The sequence below is a fragment of the Microtus oregoni genome, unplaced genomic scaffold, assembly GCF_018167655.1.
Source record: "Microtus oregoni isolate MIOR12 unplaced genomic scaffold, Mior012 000002F_ref0000024, whole genome shotgun sequence".
NCBI lineage: Eukaryota > Metazoa > Chordata > Mammalia > Rodentia > Cricetidae > Microtus > Microtus oregoni.
The window spans coordinates 60339438-60361728 of NW_024543061.1; the positions used below are offsets into that span (position 1 = coordinate 60339438).

Genomic DNA, 22291 nt, shown 5'->3' on the forward strand with positions numbered 1-22291 from the left:
TTGATCTTCCATTTGGCTCTTTTTATTAGAGAAATTGAGAAGACAGCAAGTAGGGAAATCCCATGGTGAATGGAACAGTCACATAGATGCCTTTCTGGAACCCCAACCTTCTACAATCCCCAAAAGTGTGCTTTGTGACATCAGCAACTTAGAAAGGGGAAATACTGACAAAGGCCACTATTTACTGATGAAAGAATGAAGGTGTACAGGTTCCTAACTGGCCTAGGGCCAAGAAGAAAATGAAACACGTGCGCAGAGCAAGCCAGCCTCAAACTGCTGAAGGTAAGGCACTCAGGTGCCAACCTGACGAGCTCCCGGGGGCACCAAGTCAAGTGCACATGGAGGCTGTTGTAGTGAGCTGCAGAGACACACGTGGGCACAAATGTGCCCACACAGACACACACACACACACACACACAGAGACACACACACAGAAGGGAAGTTACTAGACACACTAGTGGTGTTGATTCTTTTCCCTAAGAGTTTGTGCTATGGTGAACCAGATTCTCCCTGCTTGGGAAAGGGATGACTGGACCCAAAGACCTCTAGTTCTGTAGAGTCATGGGTAGCATCTCATACTCTATCCCAAGTACAGGACCAGGGAGTAAGTCTGGCTTCTGATATGTGCTGTTGCTACCACAAACCTAGGTGAACTTCCTTCTAGATGGACATTGTCCTGTTTAACTGCTTGAGGAATTAACACTGTTCTCTAACTCTGCCTGACACAATGTTGTTCACCCGGAGTCTTCTGTTTGGTCTACCTAGGGTAGTGACCTTATCCACAATCAAACACTCGTAAGTTCTTCCCAGCTTTTACAGTGGATGCCTTCCTGGATCCCCAGCTGCAGCTGGAGATCTGAAGCTAAAGGATGCAGCTGGGGATCTGAAGGTAAAGGAAGGACAACATGACCAAGAAAACACTACTGAATAAATAGAACCTTCTCCCACCCCCAAGCATCCCTTTTGAGATGCCTGAGGCCCTATGTTAAACGCAATACCCACCAGCCCCAGGATGTGATGCCTGCCTGAAGTCTTGGAGACTCAAATGCTTGGCTTCTCACTTAGGAGCCAAGATCAGAATTCTATAAACCAGACCCAACTCATCCCCAGTCTCTAAAACCCATAACACAGTAGCCCTGGGACAGAGAAATTGTCTTCTAGCAGCCATTCAAAATTGTGGGCTTAAGTCTATCAGACACCTAGCAGGAACACACCACTTCCTTTCCAACTCTGTACCACACTCCTTGCAAACGGCACTCAGTGAGTGCTAACTACTCCACAGTAGATATCACTGACTTTCTGTCCAAGGGGAACATAAGAACCTGTTCTGCCATACCACACTTGCCAAGACAGTGCACCAGAGAAAAACGCCATCACTCCCAGTAGGGATGGCTCTCTATACCTGCCTATTTGACTTCATTAGAATTTCACTAGTGACTGGCTCCATGCCAGGAGCTATGGTGGGAGGGAGAAGGTGGGAGGAGAAGCAGGGGCAGTTTTTTATTTCCAGGAGGAAGGATCGTTAGGGCAGTATTCTCAAGAGAGCAAAGTTTGCAGAATAGCTCAAGGCTCCAAAGAGAGGGTCTGGAAAATGGCCACATCTCTATTCAGATAAGAACTACCACCTGGTTAAACAGGACACGGAGAAGAACTAGACAGGCCCTGTGCTGATGCTCCCTCCCTCCCTCCCAGAGGACCTCCTCCCCTTCATCATCTCTTTACTACACCACTCCAGAAAGGGCCTATGTGACAGCCTCTCAATTGACGCCTTCTCTAGAGCCATACAGCAGCCTGTGCTGCTTTCACTGGAAAAGCACACACCACTTCCTTTCATTTGCCTCCCCTCACTGTTGAGAGTGGCCAGAAGATCCCTGGGCTGGGGCTGTACCCTCTGTCCCAGCAGGATCCAAGTGTTATCAGCCTATGAAAGGCACCTTGGTGCACCAAGACATCGTGCATTCTGGGGCTACCACTTTATCCTCCTTCCATCTCTTTGTGCAAAATTGAAACAGTGTGTGGTACTTGCATGTTTCATTCTTTTAAAAAAGTCTCCCTCCCTCCCCTGCCCCTATGTTTTAAATGTTTATATAAATTCTTATTTAAACAGTAAATTAGAAATCTTATTTACATTAATTTTTTTGTTCTCCCAAAAGAGTGCCTAAACTCACACTCCAACCCCTTTGTTGGATATAAATGTTCACCTAAATTGGTTTGGTTATTGTTTTGAGGAGCTCCAGTGGCACAATCTGTCGGTACACGGTACTCATGTATTACTGCTTTAAGGAGAGAGAAAGGGAGAAGAAAGAACCACCAACCAATATTCCCATCTTCTACAAATAAATACGATCACATCAGAAGCCAGTCTGTCAGGCAAGGGTCTTGCAGAGTTGCCTTCAATCAGAAGATCCCAAAAGGAAGTAAGGGGATGAGCCATTTCGCCTTTTCTCCAAATTGATGCACTCCATCCTTTGAGGTATGATTTATTTTTGTTTTTCTCTTCTTAGTCTTGAGCCCCATGGAGCCCTTGGGCCATCACAAGGCCCGTGAGGCTGTCCAAGTTTGGGGCTTCTCTGGCACTGGCACCAACAGCCAGTAAGCAGGCCTGTGGGAGCTGCAGGCCTGGGTTCGGGGTCACAGTCCCTGGCTCCTGTGAAGTTTCACAGTGCATCCTCTTCAGTGCAGCCCCCACCAATCATGAAACGGAATTCCTGCAGGTTTGAGACGCCGTGGAAGTGAACGAAGGCACCAGCAACCACAAAGATGTGGAAGAGCTGGTGGGAGTGGAACTGGAGGGAGAGAGGGGGAGACCATTACTAAGCCTGCTATAGATACCTAGGAAGAGATACTGTTTCCCAGCTTGACAGTGGAAATGCATATGATACAATTCAAATTCAAGATGGGGAGCCGGGCGGTGGTGGCGCACGCCTTTAATCCCAGCACTCGGGAGGCAGAGGCAGGGGGATCTCTGTGAGTTCAAGGCCAGCCTGGTCTACAAGAGCTAGTTCCAGGACAGGAACCAAAAAAGCTATGGAGAAACCCTGTCTCGAAAAATCCAAAAATTCAAGATGGGACAAGAATATCCATCGGGGACCCCATATTCTGAGTCAAAAGCCAGCTCTCCTAGAGAAATATAGGTACTGCCTATAAGTTCAGTGAACTTAGGGGTAAATTCCATACAGACCTTACAGTTAGATCACCAAATTCCCCAGGACCCCCTGACAATCAGCAGCAGGATTACTGACAAACACTTGAGAAATTACAACACTCTCTCATGGTCTTAAAATGGAAAGACACGGTGCTATTTATCAAGACACTGGTATCAGAAGTATAACTGAGCCAAGTGGTGATGGCGTAAGCCTTTAATCCCAGCCCTCAGGAGGCAGAGGCAGGCAAATCTCAGTGAGTTTGAGACCAACCTGATCTACAAAGCAAGTTCCAGGACAACCAGGGCCGTTACACAGAGAAACCCTGTCTCAAAAAAACAAAACAAACCAGCAAACAAAAAAAGAAGTATACCTGAGAAGAAATGAAAGGTAAGTTAGCTAACCTGAAGCTCAGAAGACTGAGTTCAGGACCATCTCTCTTCATTAACTTTAAGAACATGAGTGGCCAGCTCAGCAAACAACTGTGAGCAGTAGTGAGAAGCAGGACCTATGAGTCAGACCTCACTTCAAGAGCACTCCCTATCTATTTACTACACTGCTGAAAATGTTTCAGATCATCTTCAGGTAGAAATGTCCATCTTTACTAGTTCCTCAGTTTTTCTCCCTAATCTTTCCACAGTCTAGCTACCTCCCTCTCCTCCATTCCCCCACCAGATACATAGAGGATCAATCTCCTATCAATATTACTGGGTTTGGGTACCAAAACGGATCTTAGGATCAGCAAGATAGCTCAACAGGTAAAAGCACTTGTTGCACAAAGCCTAGCAACCACTGTAGCAGAAGACAGCCAATTCCAGAAAGATCTCCTTTGACCTCTACATGGGCACCATAGCATGCATGTGCCCATTCTAAACACACATGCATCAAACATACACAATAATAATAACTAATAGCTAAATTAGTAACCCAGCTCTCTCCCCCTCCCATCTCTCTCCCTCCCTCCCTCCCCCCCCTTTCTGTTTTTTGTTGTTTGAGTACTGAGCTCACAGGTGTACACCAGCACACCCAGCTTCAGCCTTCTCTTTTTTAAAAATGATCTCAGTAGAAGATTGCCCTTCTTTCTTTTTAAATTTATTTATTTATTAAGGATTTCTGCCTCCTCCCCGCAACCGCTTCCCATTTCCCTCCCCCTCCCCCGATCAAGTCCCCCTCCCTCATCTGCTCGAAGAGCAATCAGGGTTCCCTGACCTGTGGGAAGCCCAAGCACCGCCCACCTCTATCCAGGTCTCATAAGGTGAGCATCCAAACTGGCTCCCCCAAAGCCCTTCTTTCATAGTGAGAAACAAAATGGGAAACAGACAGAATGTCCAGTGACTCCACTTCCGCAAACAAGAACACAGATGGACACTAAAACCAGCCTGATTCTGTTTCTGTTTACCACTTAATGGCCACTTGCTTTAGACAAGCTGTTGAGCCTTCCTGAGCCATAGCTTCCTATCTGTAAAGTGAAAACAAGAATACGTATGACTTGTGGGACTGACACTGGATGACCTGGTACATTTGCAGTACTCAGTACTGTGCCAGGCAGGCACTGAGTGCTCAATCATCAGGGTTAGCACTACGCTCACTGCCCAGAGAAACCAGACAACAAGGGACAGAGCTAAGACTAGAACACAAGTCACTTAACTTTCAATTACATCACTCCCAATGTGCCTAACTAACAGCAACATAAACCTTATCACCATTGACCACACTTACCCAGATGTCACATTTGCCAGGAAAGAAGCGTTCAGGGATGCGGGCAGCATAGAGGGCAGCTCCTGTGATATAGAGGCTAGCCATGAGCATTAGCCAGCCTATCTGCCCTATGGTGGCAGCCTTCAGGAAGCCTTCTGAGATGACATAGTGTAGAGTAGGGATGATTCCACTCAGGCCTAAGCCCACAAATACTCCTAAGACATCAGGAGAACAGAATAAAAAGAGAACACACAAAGAAAATAAGAAAGAAGTCAATATCACAACATAATACTATTCACTCTGATCAACTTAAAATTTCAAAGACAGTCATTCTTGTTTTAAAGAAAAAAGAAGGTCCTTCGACCTTTGAGACACCATCACACAAGACAATGGAGGTATGCTCCATTTACAGATATGAGAAACCTCACAGTAAGCCAGGCTATGTAAACAACCCTGAGGTTAGTTAGAAAGAACCACTCTGTGAAGAGTTTTAGGAAAAGAAAGCACGGGGAGTTAGCTTAAGCTTCCTTAAATGTCTCCCTTTTACAGGCAGACTGCAATAGGCTGTAAATGGGGCTCTACCCAGCGTCACCAGTAAGCTGCTGGAGTGCCACAACGTACGCGAGAATGCATGCAGGATGCACAATCAGAAAACATGTGCACCTAACTGAGAGGAGGAAATGGCATACTAACGGTATGAAATTCAGGGACCAAGCAGACCTAATAAAAACTAACACCACCCCCCGACACTGTCCTCTAGGGCATTGCTACACTACTGTTCTTTTCCTTTGCGTATGAAGAAAGGCTGCCAATAGTGCTTTTCACTCTCAAAGAAAAGGCTCAGGACTTAACCTTCTGGTGTTTATAAATAGTAGAATGCTCAGCTCCACTCAGCAAAGATGTTCTTATCTCATGCACTCCAATAGGTTTAACACCACTGACCTAGTGCAGAACTACAGAGCCAGCGCTGGCTACTGGACGTCTTATGTGGACGTCCTAAAAAGGAGAGCAGACTGCTCTCATCAACATGGGGTTAGTTCTGTTTCTAGTACTCTAGTTGCATGCAGATCAATCAGGGCTTGAGTTTATAACAAGAAAAGCATATGTGGTAGTGCCACTTGGGAGACAGAAAGTAGAAGACACAACTTCAGGTAACACAGAGTCCGAGTTCTGAAAGATTTTGTCAGAATCATTCAGCACAGGCTACTGATTTCAAAATTAAAGGCAAATTTTTCAATCTTCTGGTTCTACAAATGCCACATTCAAGTAAGAAGACTACCGATGTCACAGGACACTCAGCAGGCATTACCTAAATACCAAAGACCCCTATATCAGAAGAAAAGTATAGTATCTACTTTATTGGTACATAATCAGCAATGAACTCAGGTCTTATTTATTAAAGCAATTTAAACTAAAATATAAAACACTAAATATAAACCAAAAAAAAAAATCAGTCACCACGAAGTATACTAAGATGAAACAATTACAGAAGTCATTATATTGTAGTATTTCCTCAAAGATACAACACTGCCCAAAATATATGTGTGCGCCCGCCCATCAACCCTGTGCTTTCTAATAACTGACCACCAGGCTAGAAGTCCCACAAGAACGCTGGTTACTTCATCTCTACACTGCAAAAGTATCGGTTTATAATAGCATACCATAAATGACCCATAGAAGGACACGTTCACATACACTCACCTGCTCTGACCCCCCGATACTGAGGGGTGGCAAACATGTCCCACTGGGAGACAATAATGGCTGCAATGCCCAGCACACAGATGACAATCAGGTAGATGAAGCAAGGTTGTGGGTTACAGTAGAAAGAATAATAAAGCCAAGGAACAAAACTTCCCATGATCAGAAGAGCAATACCAGAGTAATCCAACCTAGGATTGAAATTTAAAAGAACTCCATTTAATGCTAAAAAATTATCATCTGTTACAGACTCCAATTAATCCTCTACGACTTATGACATCTGCAGCAACTAAGAAGCAAACTGGGTTGTCTACATTAAGGGAAGACATTTCCGTATGGTAACATTAAGAATCCTGCCAGCTCTGCTGGAGGGTGTTCCTGCCCCACTGATCCTAAGGCACAGATGATAACATGGACAGCGTGAATACTTACTTAGAGAAGAGTCGGGAGACCCCTTCCGAGTGGCAGTAGACTGTGTGGAAGAGCCATGAAAATGAAAGGCAGAGAATGGCTCCCAGGAAGAACAACCCAAAGACCACTTTCTCTTGCAGAGGGGCCACGAAGGAGATATTTGGGCGAAACATATAGAAGATGCCCAGGCACAGGAAGAAGACACAACCTAGGAGAAGAGTATGAGTGAGGGGAAGATGTGACCCAGGGTGTTGTACGCTGTTTTCAGCTTTTCCCAGTAGCAGTGATACCAGAGCCATAAATCCTTTGCGAAAAATTTTCAAAGTAAGTTTATCCATATTTTAGTTTACTTCCAATACTGCTGGAGTCATACACACTTCAGCTTTATAAACTTTAAAGAATATAATGACTAGTTAAAGATGCAACAAGTGGTAGCCCAGCATGCACAAAGACCTGGTTCCATCTCCAGCACCACACACACCAGGTGTGGTGGCTCACACCTTAATCTTAAGCTGGGAGGAAGAAGCAGGAGGATTACAAATTCAATGCCATCCTCAGCAGAGGGAACAAGGTAGCCTGGTATACATAAGAGCCTGATTCAAAAAAGGAAAAATAAGTAAATCAGTAAATAAATAAAAAGTTGGGTGGGGGTGGCATACACCTTTAATTCTACAACTTGGGAAGCAGAGGCAGGAAGATGTCTGTGAGTTTGAGGTCTACGAAGTGAATTCCAGGACAGCCAGAGCTATTACAGAGAGAGAGAGACCCTGTCTTGAGGAGAAAAAAAAAAGTGAGGGAGGAAGGAACTAGAGAGATGGCTCAGTGGTTAGGAGCACTGGCTGCTCTTCCAGAGTTCAATTCCCAGCAATCACATGGTGGCTCACAGCCATCTGTAATGAGATTTCGTGCCCTCTTCTGGCCTGCAATTTAAAAGCAGGCAGAACACTGTATACGTAATAAATAAATAAATCTTGGAAGGAAGGAAGGAAGGAAGGAAGGAAGGAAGGAGGGAGGGAAGAAGGGAGGGAGGGAGGGAGGGAGGGAGGGAGGGAGGGAGGGAGAGGGGAGGGAGGGGGGAGGGGGGGAGGGAGGGAAGTTAATAATTTCTCATTCACCTAAGGACCACAATCCAAAATGAAGGCAGAGTAGAGTTACCTCTTAGATTTTGGTATATACTATCATTTGTGCACTCTGACATATGCCGTGGGAGCTTTCAAAGCTCTAATTTACATTTGTTTACAAATGCTGAAGAGCCCTGTGTTGTTTCTCTGGTCCTCACTAGTGACCCAGAACATCGGTGTCAGAAATTGTATACCTGTCTGGTTTTTTGTTTTGTTTTGTTTTGTTTTTTGAGACAGGGTCTCACTACTAAGTGGCCCTACTTTCTGTCTCTGGACTTGCCTTTTCTGGGCATATCATGTACATGGAATCAAGCGATTATGTAGCCTGTTGTGTCTTTTCACTTAATTCACTCCGCAGGTTGTACCAAACATCAGTAATTCACTCTTACAGCTAAATTCTTCTTTTAAGAAAGATCTTACTTTTACTCGTTTTTGTATCCATGTGTGGAGGCCAGGGAACAACTTGCAGGAGCCAGTTTTCCTTCCACCACTGTAGGTCCTAGGGATTGAACTTAGGGCATAAAATCTGGAGCAACAACTTTTCCCCAATGACCATCTCACTGGCCCCCAAACGGTGTTCTATCGCATGGGTATACCACATTCGGTTTATCTATTCAGCAGCAGGTCGTTTCTATTAATAATGCTGCTAAAACATCTATGTACATATTTTGCTGAATAGTTAACTGAAGTAAAATTGCCAGTGATCCTGTTAACTGTCTAAGGAGCTATCTCTACCATGCTGCTTTCCACAGGTATTGGCCCATTTTTTGTTACTATTAGCAACATTTCTCCGTATCCCTGGCCGAAACTTACTTTCCATTTTCTTGATCATAGAAATCCTGGAGGGAATAAAACGTATCTCATTGTATATCTCGATATATCTGTCTTGTATGTCCCCAAATAACTGATAAAAATAAACCTTTTCCAAATACGTTTGTCATGTGTATACGTTTCTCTATAAAAATGTCCACAGTATATGTTTGTGATCTGTGTACCTTTCTTAGAAATATTCACAGAGAAGCTTTACTGCCTGCAAAGAGGGTGAGCCATTTATACTGACTTGTAAGAGTCCTATAGTAGACCAGACATACTATAATTTGTAAAGATTCTCTCACTCTGTGGGTTATCTTTTTAACTTTCTTGACAATATTCTGTGACATACATAATTTTGTTTTGCCAAAAACCCAATTTATTCTCTTTGACTGCGTGTACTTTTAGGTTTCAATTCTAAAAAGCTATTATCTGCGGGGTGGTAGTGGCACATGCCTTTAACCCCAGCATTTGTGTGTGATTCCAGCACTCAGGAGTCAGGGGCAGACCTCTCTGAGTTTGAGGCCAGCCTGGTATACAGAGCAAGCTCCAGGACAGCCAGGCCTACACAGAGAAACCCTGTTTCGAAAAAAAACAAACCAAATCAAAAAACAAAAACAAAAGAAAAGTCTGTTACCTAACTTAGGTCACCAAGACCTACACCTGTATTTCCTAAAGGTTTCTAGTTCTGGATCTTGTAGGAGACTAAGATTGAATTTGATCTGGTTTTGGTTTCACGACAGACTCGCACTCTATAGCCCAGGATGACTTGACACTTAAATCCTGACTCACTCCCAGGTGCTGGGATTACAGGTATGTTCCTTATTGACTTATCTCAGCTGCACTGTTCATTTTACTGAAAAGATCGTCCTTCCTCCCCACTGTATTCTTTACTTAATAAAAAAAATTGAAAAACATCTATTTCATATGCTACTCACAATAATTGAAACTTAACTGAAAACAATCTAAGCAATGACTGAAAAACATCTTACTTTCTCATATTCTTCCTTTCACTGTTTATTAAAATACTATACATTTTTCTATAGCACTTCTTGCCTTGCCTCACTTGAAGCCACTATCTAAAGGTCTAGAAAAGAAGGCAGGTGTGAGGGGCACATGGCAAACAGCAGTGCTCAGGAGCCCAGGATACACAGTGGGACCCTGTCTCAAAATAAGGATCTAGGGAAGAAAAAGACGCATTGGTCGTAATAGTCACAGCACAAGTTAGAATGAACAAAGTAAACCAATGAAAAATTACCAACGAAAATCTAAGGGGAAGAGGGTAAATTCTAACATATTTTTCAAGAGCTGTACTTACTCTCAAAATACATTAAAATCAAAGAAAAAAGTAAATTACTAATTTAATTATACCATTGACGTTACATACCTAGGAGATGTGTCCAAATGTTGCCTGTCTCTGTGTGTATTCTGAAAATGCTCTTAAAACAGGCCCGGAAAGAAGGCATAGGAGGTCGGTGTCCGTGGAGAAGGAAATCATTATCCTTAAGCCAATCCGGTAGCACATCATGAGGGATTACTCGCCATCGACCTTCCCAAACCTAGTTATTCATTGAGAATGTTATCAAACACCTTGCTGTCAAACAAACTTTAGTTGTCATTTAGCAATACTGTTCCCAAACAACTTTTACCATAATCTTATATTGGATAAAAGACTGATAAAAAATAAATTTCTAAATGGTAGTCTTTGTTAGGAACAGGAAATCATAAACAAATATATCAAATTATATCCTAAAAGGCCTTGGTTTTAGTCCAGCTTAAAAAATAATGAGGAATTCAAAGTCCCAGCTACACAGAACTTCATTCAACAACAGATTTTACTTCAGAAAAATCAGTCATTAAATATGACCATTTCATACTTAATGTTCTTGTTACTACAGAAAAATATCACACTTTCATGTCTTTTCCTAAAAATCTCCCCTCTGCTCTCTGCTACAAGAAAACTGAGGTGTTAAATGGAAGAAGCACAGGGTAGGAAATGTGGGGTCTACTGTTAACTAGTGAGTATTAATCAATTACAAAAACCCCAAGGCTTACTCTCCTTGCCTATGAGAAAAACAGTACTTCACTTGATGAATTCAGAAGACCAAACAAATGACATACAGACCACCTCACATGCGTCTACACTGCTAGCATTCCCCCTGGGCTGGATGCAATTTCAACTGTGCAGAGGTGATCCATTCACCAGGGAGATCCCAATGAAAGGTGCTTCCTCTCCAGACCTTTCTCCTTCCTTTTCCTGTTGTCTCTCCCCAGGAGGAGGGGAAAGGGGGTTAGGATCTTGATGTTGCCTCCTAAGAAAGTCTGTTCACCACTGTACCCTATTTATTTTAGCCCCCATATCTCGTTTAAGCCCCACACCATGATGATCAACTTCACCCAGGATCCAGCTGAAGCAAAGGAGAAAAGTCTCCGCTACACCGTGCTTCCATCTAATGCACTATCAGGACTCAAAGACTTCTCCCCACTATCCCTCAGGGGTCTTGGAACTAAGCCACATAAATTGGGCTCTCCTCCCCACTATGTAGAAAGATTGCCACTTGCCCCCTACGGTGCCCCTCCTTTTACTCTACAACCTATTTCCTGTTCTCTGCTCTCTTATTTCCTTACTGGCAACTATAAAAAGAAGTGTTCTTCTATGTGACACTTACATTCTCCCAAGGAAGTGCCAAATTCAGAACAGATGCAGTCCTCTTACCTATTAAATCAGTCTTATTCCTTCCTTCCCCTCTGTTATTTCTCTCACCTTCCAGTTCAAAACTCAGGGCCTATGCTCACTGATGCTAACCTGGTCAATCCATGTATAGCACCTAAAGTCAAATAAAATAAGCCAAGATGATGCTCATTTTCACTGCTTCCTGCTAGTACTTCAGCTGTCCCATGGAGCTATGAAGAACTGCTTCCAAGACCACTTGTTGACAAAAAATTCTGCAGATGCCTAATTCTTTAAATAAAATGGCACAGTGCACAAACTCATGTATATTTGTGCATATGACAGCCCATTTTTCTTAAGTATTTTCATTCATCTTTTAAAATTTTATTTTCCTTAGATGAGGATTTCACTATACTGTTTAAGCTGGCTGTGAACTCATGGACTAATGTGATTCTCTTGTCTCAGACTATCAAGAAACTGTAACTGGATGCAATAAAACAGCTATGAGGAGGGAAAAGGAAACCACAATACGTTTTTAATGCCAGCCACCTGCCACTTTTTAAAAAGGGAACTTATATACATATACAGACACATACATAAACACACACATACACACGGGGTGGAGGAGGAAGGCTTATACAGACATACCTAGTTGTGATGGTTAGTTTTGTTACTTTGATACAACCAAGAGACTCTTACTAAGAGATTATCTAGATCAGGTTGGCCTGGAGGCATGTTTGTGGGGAACTGTCTTGCTTACATTAATCATGTTGATTATATAATTTGGTTACATTAATTGAGAAGGCCTGTTCATTGCGGGAGGCACCATTCCCTGGGTTTGGGACCTAAGCTATATAAGAAAAAACAAGCTTGCCAAGGCAAGCATACATTCATTCCCTCCGCTCTTGACCATGGGTGTGACTGTTTCACATGCCTGATGCCAAGGCTCTCCAAAGAATGATGAACTCTAACCTGGGACTGTGAGCCGAAACAAACCCTTTCTCTCCTGCGCTGCTTTGTCAGTGTTATTTCATCACAGCAACAGAGCTGGAAGAACAGAGGCAGGTGCCACAGGTGCTACAGATCTTGCTCCATCTGAGTGAGCTTTTGCATGGTTTTACTAGCGTGGGGGAGAGCTGAAAACTTCAGGCTAGAAAAGCCGCTGAATGCTGTAGACAAAACTTAATGGGTTGTCCTTGTGGGAGCTTGAAGAAATGCAGAACAATGGAGGCTTGGCTCATGGGCTCTCAGTGGGAGTGAGGGTTCTACCAAGAACTTGCATAGGGGCTATTAATGGAATACTGGCTTCATTCTGCTCAGGTCCTGAGAACCTAAGTGAAGTTGATTTCCTTGTAATAATAAACTAACCTAAAATTACAGGCTAAAATAAAATCTTTCTCCCTTAGGTTGCTTTCCGTCAGGGTATTAATGACAGCAACATGAAACACGATACTACCCTAAACACTTGCTCATCTGACTAAAAAGCATACCAGTCTCTATTTTTTTTTTTCAACAAACTTTAATTCTAGCTATCTTTTTAAAAAAAATCCTACAATGGGTCCTAGGGACTCAGACACTGGCCTGAAAAAAAAAAAAACACTTAAAAGACACTCACCCACACCTACAGCCTCCCCCCCCCCGCCACAATAGCTGAACTGAAAATACTAAATGTGCACGAAAATCCTGCAATGTCTACCTCAGTAGTTTGATTACCCGTGTAATCTCTAGAAACAGCAACTACACTGTCCATATTAAACAGAAAAATGGCTTTGGTATGGTTTTTTAATAACTCTAGTACAACCAATCCAAATTGTTTCATCCTATCTTATCTAATCTACATTTACTCTGCTACTCTGTATTAGAAGAGATTCATATCCCAAGTGGACATTTTGGTTACACTGCAACTTTATCGGTATGTTTCACAAATGTGTCTTTAACAGGTTAAAGTCAGGAGAATTATTTGTCTCCATCTTGCCATGGATTTTCCCCCCAAGTAGGACAAAAAGCAAATGACTACTACCTTCTATCCCCGTCTGTTTGGAAAAGGCAATCTTACCTTACAAACAAACTCTTCCATTCTCTCCATAGCATGATGGGCCTGTAGGAGAGGAGACATGCCCATAAACCCTTCATCTTCCTGGGAATTGTCATCTTTACACTCGAGTTCCTCAGAGCTCTGCAAAGACATCACAGCAAGAGTCAAGGGCAGGATCAATCACCACGCTTTCCTTGCAGATGTAAAGGATTAAAGTCAGTCCTCTGTCAAGCATCAACAACAGTCAGTAGCAGTTAACTTCACTGTAAACCTATCAGCAGTAAAAATGAAGGGCATAGTGGTGTACGCCTTTAATCCCAGTGAAGGCAGGTAGATCTCCAAGCCAGCCAGGACTACACAGTGAGACCCTGTCTCAAAGAAACAAAACCAAAACTAAAATAAGACAAAACAAGTACAAACAAGTCAAAAGCAACATTTCTCCATTCGGAGGGACAAACGACTCTACTCTACGCAGCATCCCCATGCCTGCTTCAGTCTGCTCCTCGAATAACTGCATTGGTTTCCTCTTGGTTTAACAGTGACTTTCCCAGGCCAGTGAGAGCTGGATGACTGCAATCTGATCCCTGGAATCTACATAACGGTAGATGGACCAACTCCACAAGGGTGTCTGATGACCTCCAAATGTGTACCCTGGCACATGTGCCAACCCCTTGCATCATACACTCACAAATAATTTCAAACTACCTTTGACAAAGTCCAACATTCCTTCATGATAAAGGCCAGAACCCACTATGTAAATCACTATGGAACACACTATGTAGACCAGGCTGGCCTCAAATTCAAGAGACCCGCCTGCCACTGCCCACCAAGTACAGGAATTAAAGGTGTGCACTACTATGCCTGGCTGGGGACTAGTTTTTCAAAGAGGATGAATATAGCCTCTCTGCTACTATGAGCAGCAAAGATAATGGAAATGGTGAAAGAAGATTTACATAATTGGAAGGAATGAAGCAGGAGTCTTGGCCAGTGACTTCTGTGCTTTGTTTTAAAGAATGCATAGAAATACAGAGACTGAAAGCTTAGAAAGAATGAAAAAGATGCTGTTGTGGTTTGAGAAATAACATCTGGTAGCCAGTTGGGGACAGCTTGGGGAGGTCAAAAGGGTACAGCCTTGCTGCAGAAGTATGTCACTAGCAATGGGCTCTGAAATTAAAACTTGCACCATTTCCAGTTTAATCTCTCCATATTGGGCTTGGGGTAAAGGATGCTACTGCGCTTGCTACTTGCTTTATGCTTTCCTGTCACTCATCCCTCTGGAATTGTAAGCACAAAATACCTTCTCTAAGTTGCTTCAGTCATGGAGTTTTATCACAGCAACAGAAAATTAATTTTACAGATACAGAAGCTACTTGGTGAATATGATGATAGTTTTTCCCAAATTCAAATATTTGGGACCTTAGAACACAGGCACAAACCAAAGGGACAGATTCAGAAAGGAACAGACCAAGGTCCTGGCTCAATATTCAAGAACATCCTCCTAGGCTGCTAAATCTACCTATTTTTTAAAAAAATATCGTATTGTAGGTATACAAATGCTTTGTCCGTATGTTTTTGTCTGTATGAATGCACACCATACACATGCCTCCTGCCAGCCAATATCAGGTGTTGAATCCCCTGGGACTGGACTTACAGACCATTTGTAAGCTGCCAAGTGGATGCTGGGAATTGAGTTCAATTCCTCTTCAAGAATAAGTATTCTTAACCACTGAGCCAACTTTCTAGCCCCACCAAAATCCATCCTTATAAGCCATAGTCTGTGTAATTATTCTTCTCTTGTTTTGCATATGATGATTGGCAGACTCCAGAAAGACTGGCAGGTGGGTCAACAAATAGGGTAGCTCCCTGACAGATTCCAAGGCAGTTGACAGAGTAGCAGTTGGTAGGCAGGGAGACATTCCCAATATAAGAAAGGGCTTCTGCAAGAGGCTAAGGGATTCAGCTGTCACCCCAAGAGCAGCACAATCTAAACGTCAACTGGTTGGTTTAGAAGTAAGTCTTTTAAGCAGAAATTAGATGTTATCTTATCTATAAAACAGTAATAGCTGTGCCGGTTTTTAAGTTCAATCTAAGGACTGAGTCCATCACTGTTCAGTTTGTAGGAAAGTGTCAGGCACAAGCATGCTCAGTGGAAGTGTTTCTCCTTGTCTCCACCCCTTTGGCCCTTCTTGATCACCTACTCCATTTGACAAGACCATCAATCAGCTGGTCTGCCACTCGCCTCCTGCTGCTGTGCATGAACTGCACCAGTGTCACCAGACACATTAGGAATGATAATGTATGATAATATTCACACAGTACACGTATAAAAAATTTTTTTCTTTTTTTTCCAGAGACAGTCTCATCACACTGTGGCTCAAAGCTGTCCTGGAGCTACCTAGCCCAGTCTGGCTTCAAACTTGATGCATTCCTTCCTGGGGCTCCTCCTCAGTGTTGGGATTAAAGGATGAGCTACCATGCTTGACAAGACATTTATTTTCTCTTGGGTGTGTATGAACATACTACAGTCATGTGTGGAAGGGGCTACCATGCTTGACAAGATTCTTATAACTGGTTCTCTACCTTTACTCAAGGCAGGACTGCACAAGTACTCTAGTCACTGAGCCACCTCAACAGCTCCAGTAGAGATTCCTATGTGAAATTCTTACATTTGATTCAGCATGAATAAACACCTATGCTATCATGCTAAGTGAGATAAGCTAGTCACTGAAGGATGAATAGTCTGTAATTTCACTTATCTGTAGTAAATTTGACTACCAAAACGCAAAATGGTGGTTCTCAGAAGGCTGGAGGGTGGCAAAGGACACACAATGTTTAACAGGCACAGAGTTTCAGTTTAGGAAGATGAAAATGTTCTAGAGATGGATGGGGTTATGTACTTACTACCACAAAAATGCACACTTAGAAATCATTTAACATGGCCATGCGGTGGTGGCGCACGCCTTTAATCCCAGCACTTGGGAGGCAGCAGCAGGCAGATCTCTGTGAGTTCGAGGCCAGCCTGGTCTACAAGAGCTGGTTCCAGGGCAGGCTCTAAAGCTACAGAGAAACCTTGTCTCAAAACAACAAGAAAATCATTTAGCTCCTGTATTTGACAACATGCACACCTTAAACAACAACAACAAAAACCCTAATACCTTTATTTACCACAATAAACCTCAAATTGAATGAATGGTTTGGTGATGGAGGAAGGTCGTTGGTTAAAAAATAAAGAAACTGCCTTGGCCCATTTTATTGGTTAGAACATAGGTGGGTGGAGTAAACAGAACAGAATGCTGGGAGGAAGAGGAAGTGAGCTCAGAGACGCCATGCTCCCCTCTCCCGGGCAGACGCAATAGCTCTGCTCTCTGAGGCAGATGTGATATGAAGCTCCGACCCAGGATGGACGTAGGCTAGAATCTTCCCAGTAAGCGCACCTAGGGGTGCTACACACATTATTAGAAATGGGTTAAGAGGCTAAACTAATGGGCCAAGCAGTGTTTAATTGAATACAGTTTGTGTGTTGTTATTTCTGGTGTAAAGCTAGCTGTGCAGGAGCCGGGAGGGACGAAAAGCAGGCCCGCAGCTCCCACAACAGTTTGGTGTGTGAATACAGGTGGGGCTGGAGAGAGATGATGATTCAGTACTTAAGACCACTAGTTGCTCTTCCAGAGGATCTGGGTTCAATTCCCAATTGACAGCTCAAAACTGTCTGTAACTCCAGTTCCAGATATACATGCAGTCAAAACACCAATGCACAAAACTAAATAAATTTTAAAAAAAAGAATACAGGTAAGGTTTGCTAGCCATGATGGAGCACACTAATCCCATTACTTGGTAGGCAGATCTCTGTGAGCTTGAGGACAGCCTAACCTACAAAGAGTTCCAGTCCAGCCAGGACTACAAAAAAAGAAAAGAAAAGAACTGGAGAGATGGCTCAGTGGTTAGCAACACTTGCTACTCTTAAAGGTCCAGGACTCAATTCCCTGAACCCCCATGGCAGCTCACAAACATTTTTAACTCTGGTTCTAGGGAATATACCACCTTCTGGCCTCCTTGGGCACCAGGAACACATGTGACACACAGGTATATATATATATATATATGCTGGCTAAACACCCGTATGCATAAATTAAAAATAAATCTCAAAAGAATACATTAAGACAGAATAGAGCAATGGTGCACAACTACAGCCCCTAAATTCAAGATGAGAGGCAAGAAAATGGCTAAGAGTTCAAAGTCAGACTACAATACACAGTAAGATCCTATGTCAAAAATAAAAAGGAAAAGGGTATAGTTCATCAGCAGAATACTTCCCTAGCAAGAATGAGGTCACAGAGAGAGAGAGAGAAAGAGGGAGAGGGAGGGAGGGAGGAAACACAATTACTCAAAAATAAAAAAGCTTTGAAGACCAAAAAATAGTTTCCCTTTCTATAGAACTAATGTATGTTGCCCACCATCACAGGGCTCACTGAATGGAAGGGTTACCACTATACAGTTAGGGAGACAGTTTACCCATGAGTTGCAGATGGAAGAAGTTATGTGCACTATGTCTTCCTAATAAGAAAGAAGGGAATGCTGTGGAGAATTTCATGGCGGAGGTCTACAGAGAGTCTCATATGATACCTACGCTTGTCCAAAAGGCTGAGAAACAATACACTGACTCTTTTTCCACTAGGTGTTGGTGAATGAACCCAGGGCATTCTTCTCACTAGGCTGTAGGATGACTAGAAATAGCCTAACACAATGAGAATTTTTAATGTTATTTGTGCCTTCCATTCTTCATTTAACAAGTATAATTATACCCAAACTAACAGTAATACTCTATGCTGGATAATAGGCGTCATGTAAACATGAAGCCATACTTCATAATTTAGCAAAAAGAGATGAGATCTACACTCATGATTTTAATTTGAAGGGGTTGTTTGGTAACAGAGGAGATGATCTCTGCTGTAGCCTGTACCAGAGAAGCAGGAAACATATATGATACAAAGCAATGCCTTGTCTAGGGGAGTCGACAGCAAGGAAGCAGTGCTAAGAGATGAGAAACATAAACAGGCCTCTTGGATGGGGTCAGGTCACTCAACAAGTGCTCTCACGTTCTAATTTTGACTTTTTTTTTACAAGTGTTATGTGTGGGCATGCAGGGTGGGGGAACGAATATGAATGAGAATTCAAGCAGGTGTACACATGCAACAGTATGCGTATGAAGGTCAGAAGACACCTTTAGATGCAGGAAGGTCCTCACCTTCCACATTCAAACAGTGCCTTTTTGATATTTTATTATTATGTAGGCCAGGTTAGCTCAACTGCACTTCTAAGGAATCGCCTGTCTCTGACTGCCATATCCCAGAAGTGCTGGAACTACAGACAATCCCGCTAATCAGTCATTTATGTGGGCTCAGGGAACTCACACTCAGGTACTACTGCTTGTGCGGCACACGTTTTAACCCAGTGAGCCATCTCCACAGCTCCTAATCCTGACTTCTTGCCCTGCTTTCCTTTTTAGGGGGCTGTAAAGTATCTGGCCTTTTCCTGAAAAACAGGAGAACATGATGTTTGCAGTGGTAATTGCAATGATTCCTGTGTTATACACAGTAGTAGGGGACAGATCTGCCTACTACATTGGGCGGACTCTATGGTTTGGCCTCATCTGCCTATACAGCCTAGTAATGAATGTGGTCCAGGTACACTGGATCAACCTCCATGAAGAGTTCAACTGCCATGGAAATATCACCTATCCTTGTTTTGTGGAGTGTTTTGAACAACTGTTTAGCCTTCCTATCATAGAAATGTGGTACTACTTCTACTTCATCTTCATAGCCTTGTTCTTCCTCATGGAATACTTCATGGCTCAGATTCGGCATAATTACACCAAGGTAAAGGTGAAGACCACACAGCAACCTGAGAACTCAGTGGAAGTGCAGAAGGTCTCCATGGAGGCAATCAGGAAGCAGAGCCCCTCCCACAAGATAGACTTCCTGAACTTCCACCAGGAAAAGAAGCTCTTATATCTGTATCTGCTCCATTCCCTCCTGCAGGTTGGCATCCAGACTGTGTTTTTATGCCTGCTCACATTCAAACACCTGCCCATAATGAGACAAGGCAAAACTCACTGCAGCACCAACAGCTGCTCTACCCCAATTCACTGCCTGATCAGGAACTCCCCGGGGAAGAGAATGTCCATCTATGGTCTCATCACCTTGTCTACAGTAAACATCTCCCTCGGGTCAGGCTACTTCATCTACAGCATCCAACATTACCTACTAGAAGCTCGTTCAGCTTCCAAGATTCAAATTTACTGATGTTTCTAAGAGATAGCACACTTCCTAAAGTCCTTTCTCCTCCACATAAGGAACTTTATTATGTTCTAAATTTTGTTGTTTCAGGAAGAGCCTCTTCCTTCTGACCTTCTTTGGATTTGATTTTAAGAAATAAACATTTGCCAACCATGGTGACACATATCTTTAATCACAGCACTGGGAAAACAGAGAAAGGTGGAGTTCAAGGCCAGTTTGGTCTACATGATGAGTTCCAGGCTAGTTAGGGCTATTTAGTGAGATCCTATCTTAAAAATAAAACGCAAATAGAATATGAATTAAAAAAAAAATTCACCATTCATTATTATCTCTAGTGTTAGGCAGGGGTCATTTGACCCTAAGGGGCAAGAACATATCCTCACAATGACCATCAGGCCCTGGTGTACACCAGCTCATTTCCCCGGTGTGGTCACCTATAAGGTGGCGTCAGCTCCTTTTCCTGAAGCACTGGAAGATAAGTAGTTGTGAAGGCTACCTGCAGGCAGGAGGAAGCCACTTTAAACCTGGGTCTATCACCTCTCAGACCTTCACTCCACAGAAGCCTTCAGATGCCGGCTGCTCAGTGGGGTCAACTTTCCCTGTGGCAAAGATCAATTGTAGCTGAAAACAAAACTGATTTTTGCTTTCTGAGCAGGTCTCATGGAAGACAAGAATAAGGCCAACAAACAGGGCACTGTGCCAAGTTATGTGTGGTCACACCCTCCTCAGGCCAAGGTTATGCCACCGTCCTCTCCAGTCTGAGATGAAGAATCTGGATGCCAGCTCCTACTTAGGTATCCATAACCCAAGTGTGATTCTCTGGGAAATGTATCCAGGTGAGGAGTGGACAGGGCAGGGGGACAAGACCTCTACTCATTTGTAAACAACGAAACAGATGTCAAGTTCCACTAACAGACAAAGGTTGGCTCCACAGGGTGACCAATATAGACGGGCTGGAGTAGAGACCAGGAGTCAGCAAAGACCACAATGTGGAGAGCAAGGGCAAGAGCAGGAACAAGGAGGTGGCCCTGGGAGCAACTGGGGTATGAGGTGAAGCAGCAAGTCGGAGTGTACTACTCTGCCAGCTCCTCCCACAGGCTTGAGGAAGCACCGATGTGTTACAGTCTTCATAACAATCTTCTGTAACTAGCGTGCTGTCCTATGGCTGCTTTCCCACAATGACATATCACTGTCAGTGTGAGCTGCTGGTGGACAGAGGTGGCTTTGATAATTTCAGAAGGCAAACACTAGAGGGAGAGCGCAGTAAACGGCAGGAAAGGAGGCTGAACAAGGCCTCAGGATTCACAAGCTGCTCAGCCCCTACAATCAGCTCAGGGCAATCTTCTCAAGAGAAGGACAATCCTTCTCCTTGCCAGCCAGACTAAAACAGAGGAAAAGTGTGAACAAAATCTATGTAGAACTATCTGAGACTAGGTGCCAAGCAGCATAACCTAACACTGTCAAACTGTCTATTTTTACTAAGAAACCAAGTGTGTGAAAGAACCCCTCCTGATTACAGAAGTGCTGTAGACAACAGAAGGATATCTAAGTGGTACAGCACTTACCTAGCATGTACAAAGCCCTGGGACCGACCCACAAACCTTAAAACCAAACCAAATCAATCAGTCAAATACAAAGTAGGAAATTACTTTTTCTATTTAGAATGTATTAAGTATATTGTAAAAACTCAACTTTAATCAAGGCCCCCATATCGATTCTGTTTCTAACAGTATTGTTTATTATTATTGTTTGGTTTTGTTTTTAAAAAAAGTTTTTCATTTATTCTTTTGTGTGTGCATGTACATACTACATGAGACCCTGCCTCACAAACCAAAATTAGATTTAATTTGAAAATAATTTAGATATAATATATATAACATAAATATATAAAACTAGTTTATAAAGAAAATGTACATTTTTAAGACTTTTTGAGATAGGGTCTCACTATGTATTCCTGGCTGGCCTGGAACACACTCTGTAGACCAGGCTGGTCTGAAACTCAGAAGAATTTCTTGCCTCTACCTCCTAGTGCTAGGAATAAAGGCATGCGCCATACACCGTAACTATGTTTTTAATTTAGTTTAAATGTGTACTGATATATACATGCACCTCAATAATGTTTTTCTATGTTGCTGTTTAATATTTTCTGTTTTGGGTGGGGTCTCACTATATATAGCCCTGAATGCCATGGACCTCATTATGTAAACCAGCCTGTAATGTTTCATAACAGTAAGATTAAGGAAGCACAAGTCTGCAGTCTCAGATACAATCTCCCAGCACCATATCACTGAATAGACATAAAGTTCCACTGTAGACATCAACACGCCTGTAACACTGTCTGATGCTGTTCACAAACATGATTGCTGCCATGATGAACTGTGTAAGTCTTCCCTTTTTCTCTGAGAAGT

The 22291-nt window shown here is 43.0% G+C and overlaps 1 protein-coding gene across 3 annotated transcripts in view; it reads right to left on the reverse strand.

Moving 5' to 3' along the window:
* Adipor2 (adiponectin receptor 2) overlaps nucleotides 1–22291 on the reverse strand; it is a 63115-nt gene continuing 40824 nt past the window's right edge. For all 3 annotated transcript variants that reach the window (XM_041678380.1, XM_041678390.1, XM_041678370.1), the window contains 6 exons: nucleotides 13609–13728; nucleotides 10269–10440; nucleotides 6972–7158; nucleotides 6543–6730; nucleotides 4863–5056; nucleotides 1–2786 (listed from right to left, as the gene is read on the reverse strand). In XM_041678380.1, the coding sequence (XP_041534314.1) occupies nucleotides 2658–2786; nucleotides 4863–5056; nucleotides 6543–6730; nucleotides 6972–7158; nucleotides 10269–10440; nucleotides 13609–13728 (990 nt within the window). In that variant the 3' untranslated portion in view covers nucleotides 1–2657. The remainder of the gene's footprint in view (nucleotides 2787–4862; nucleotides 5057–6542; nucleotides 6731–6971; nucleotides 7159–10268; nucleotides 10441–13608; nucleotides 13729–22291) is intronic.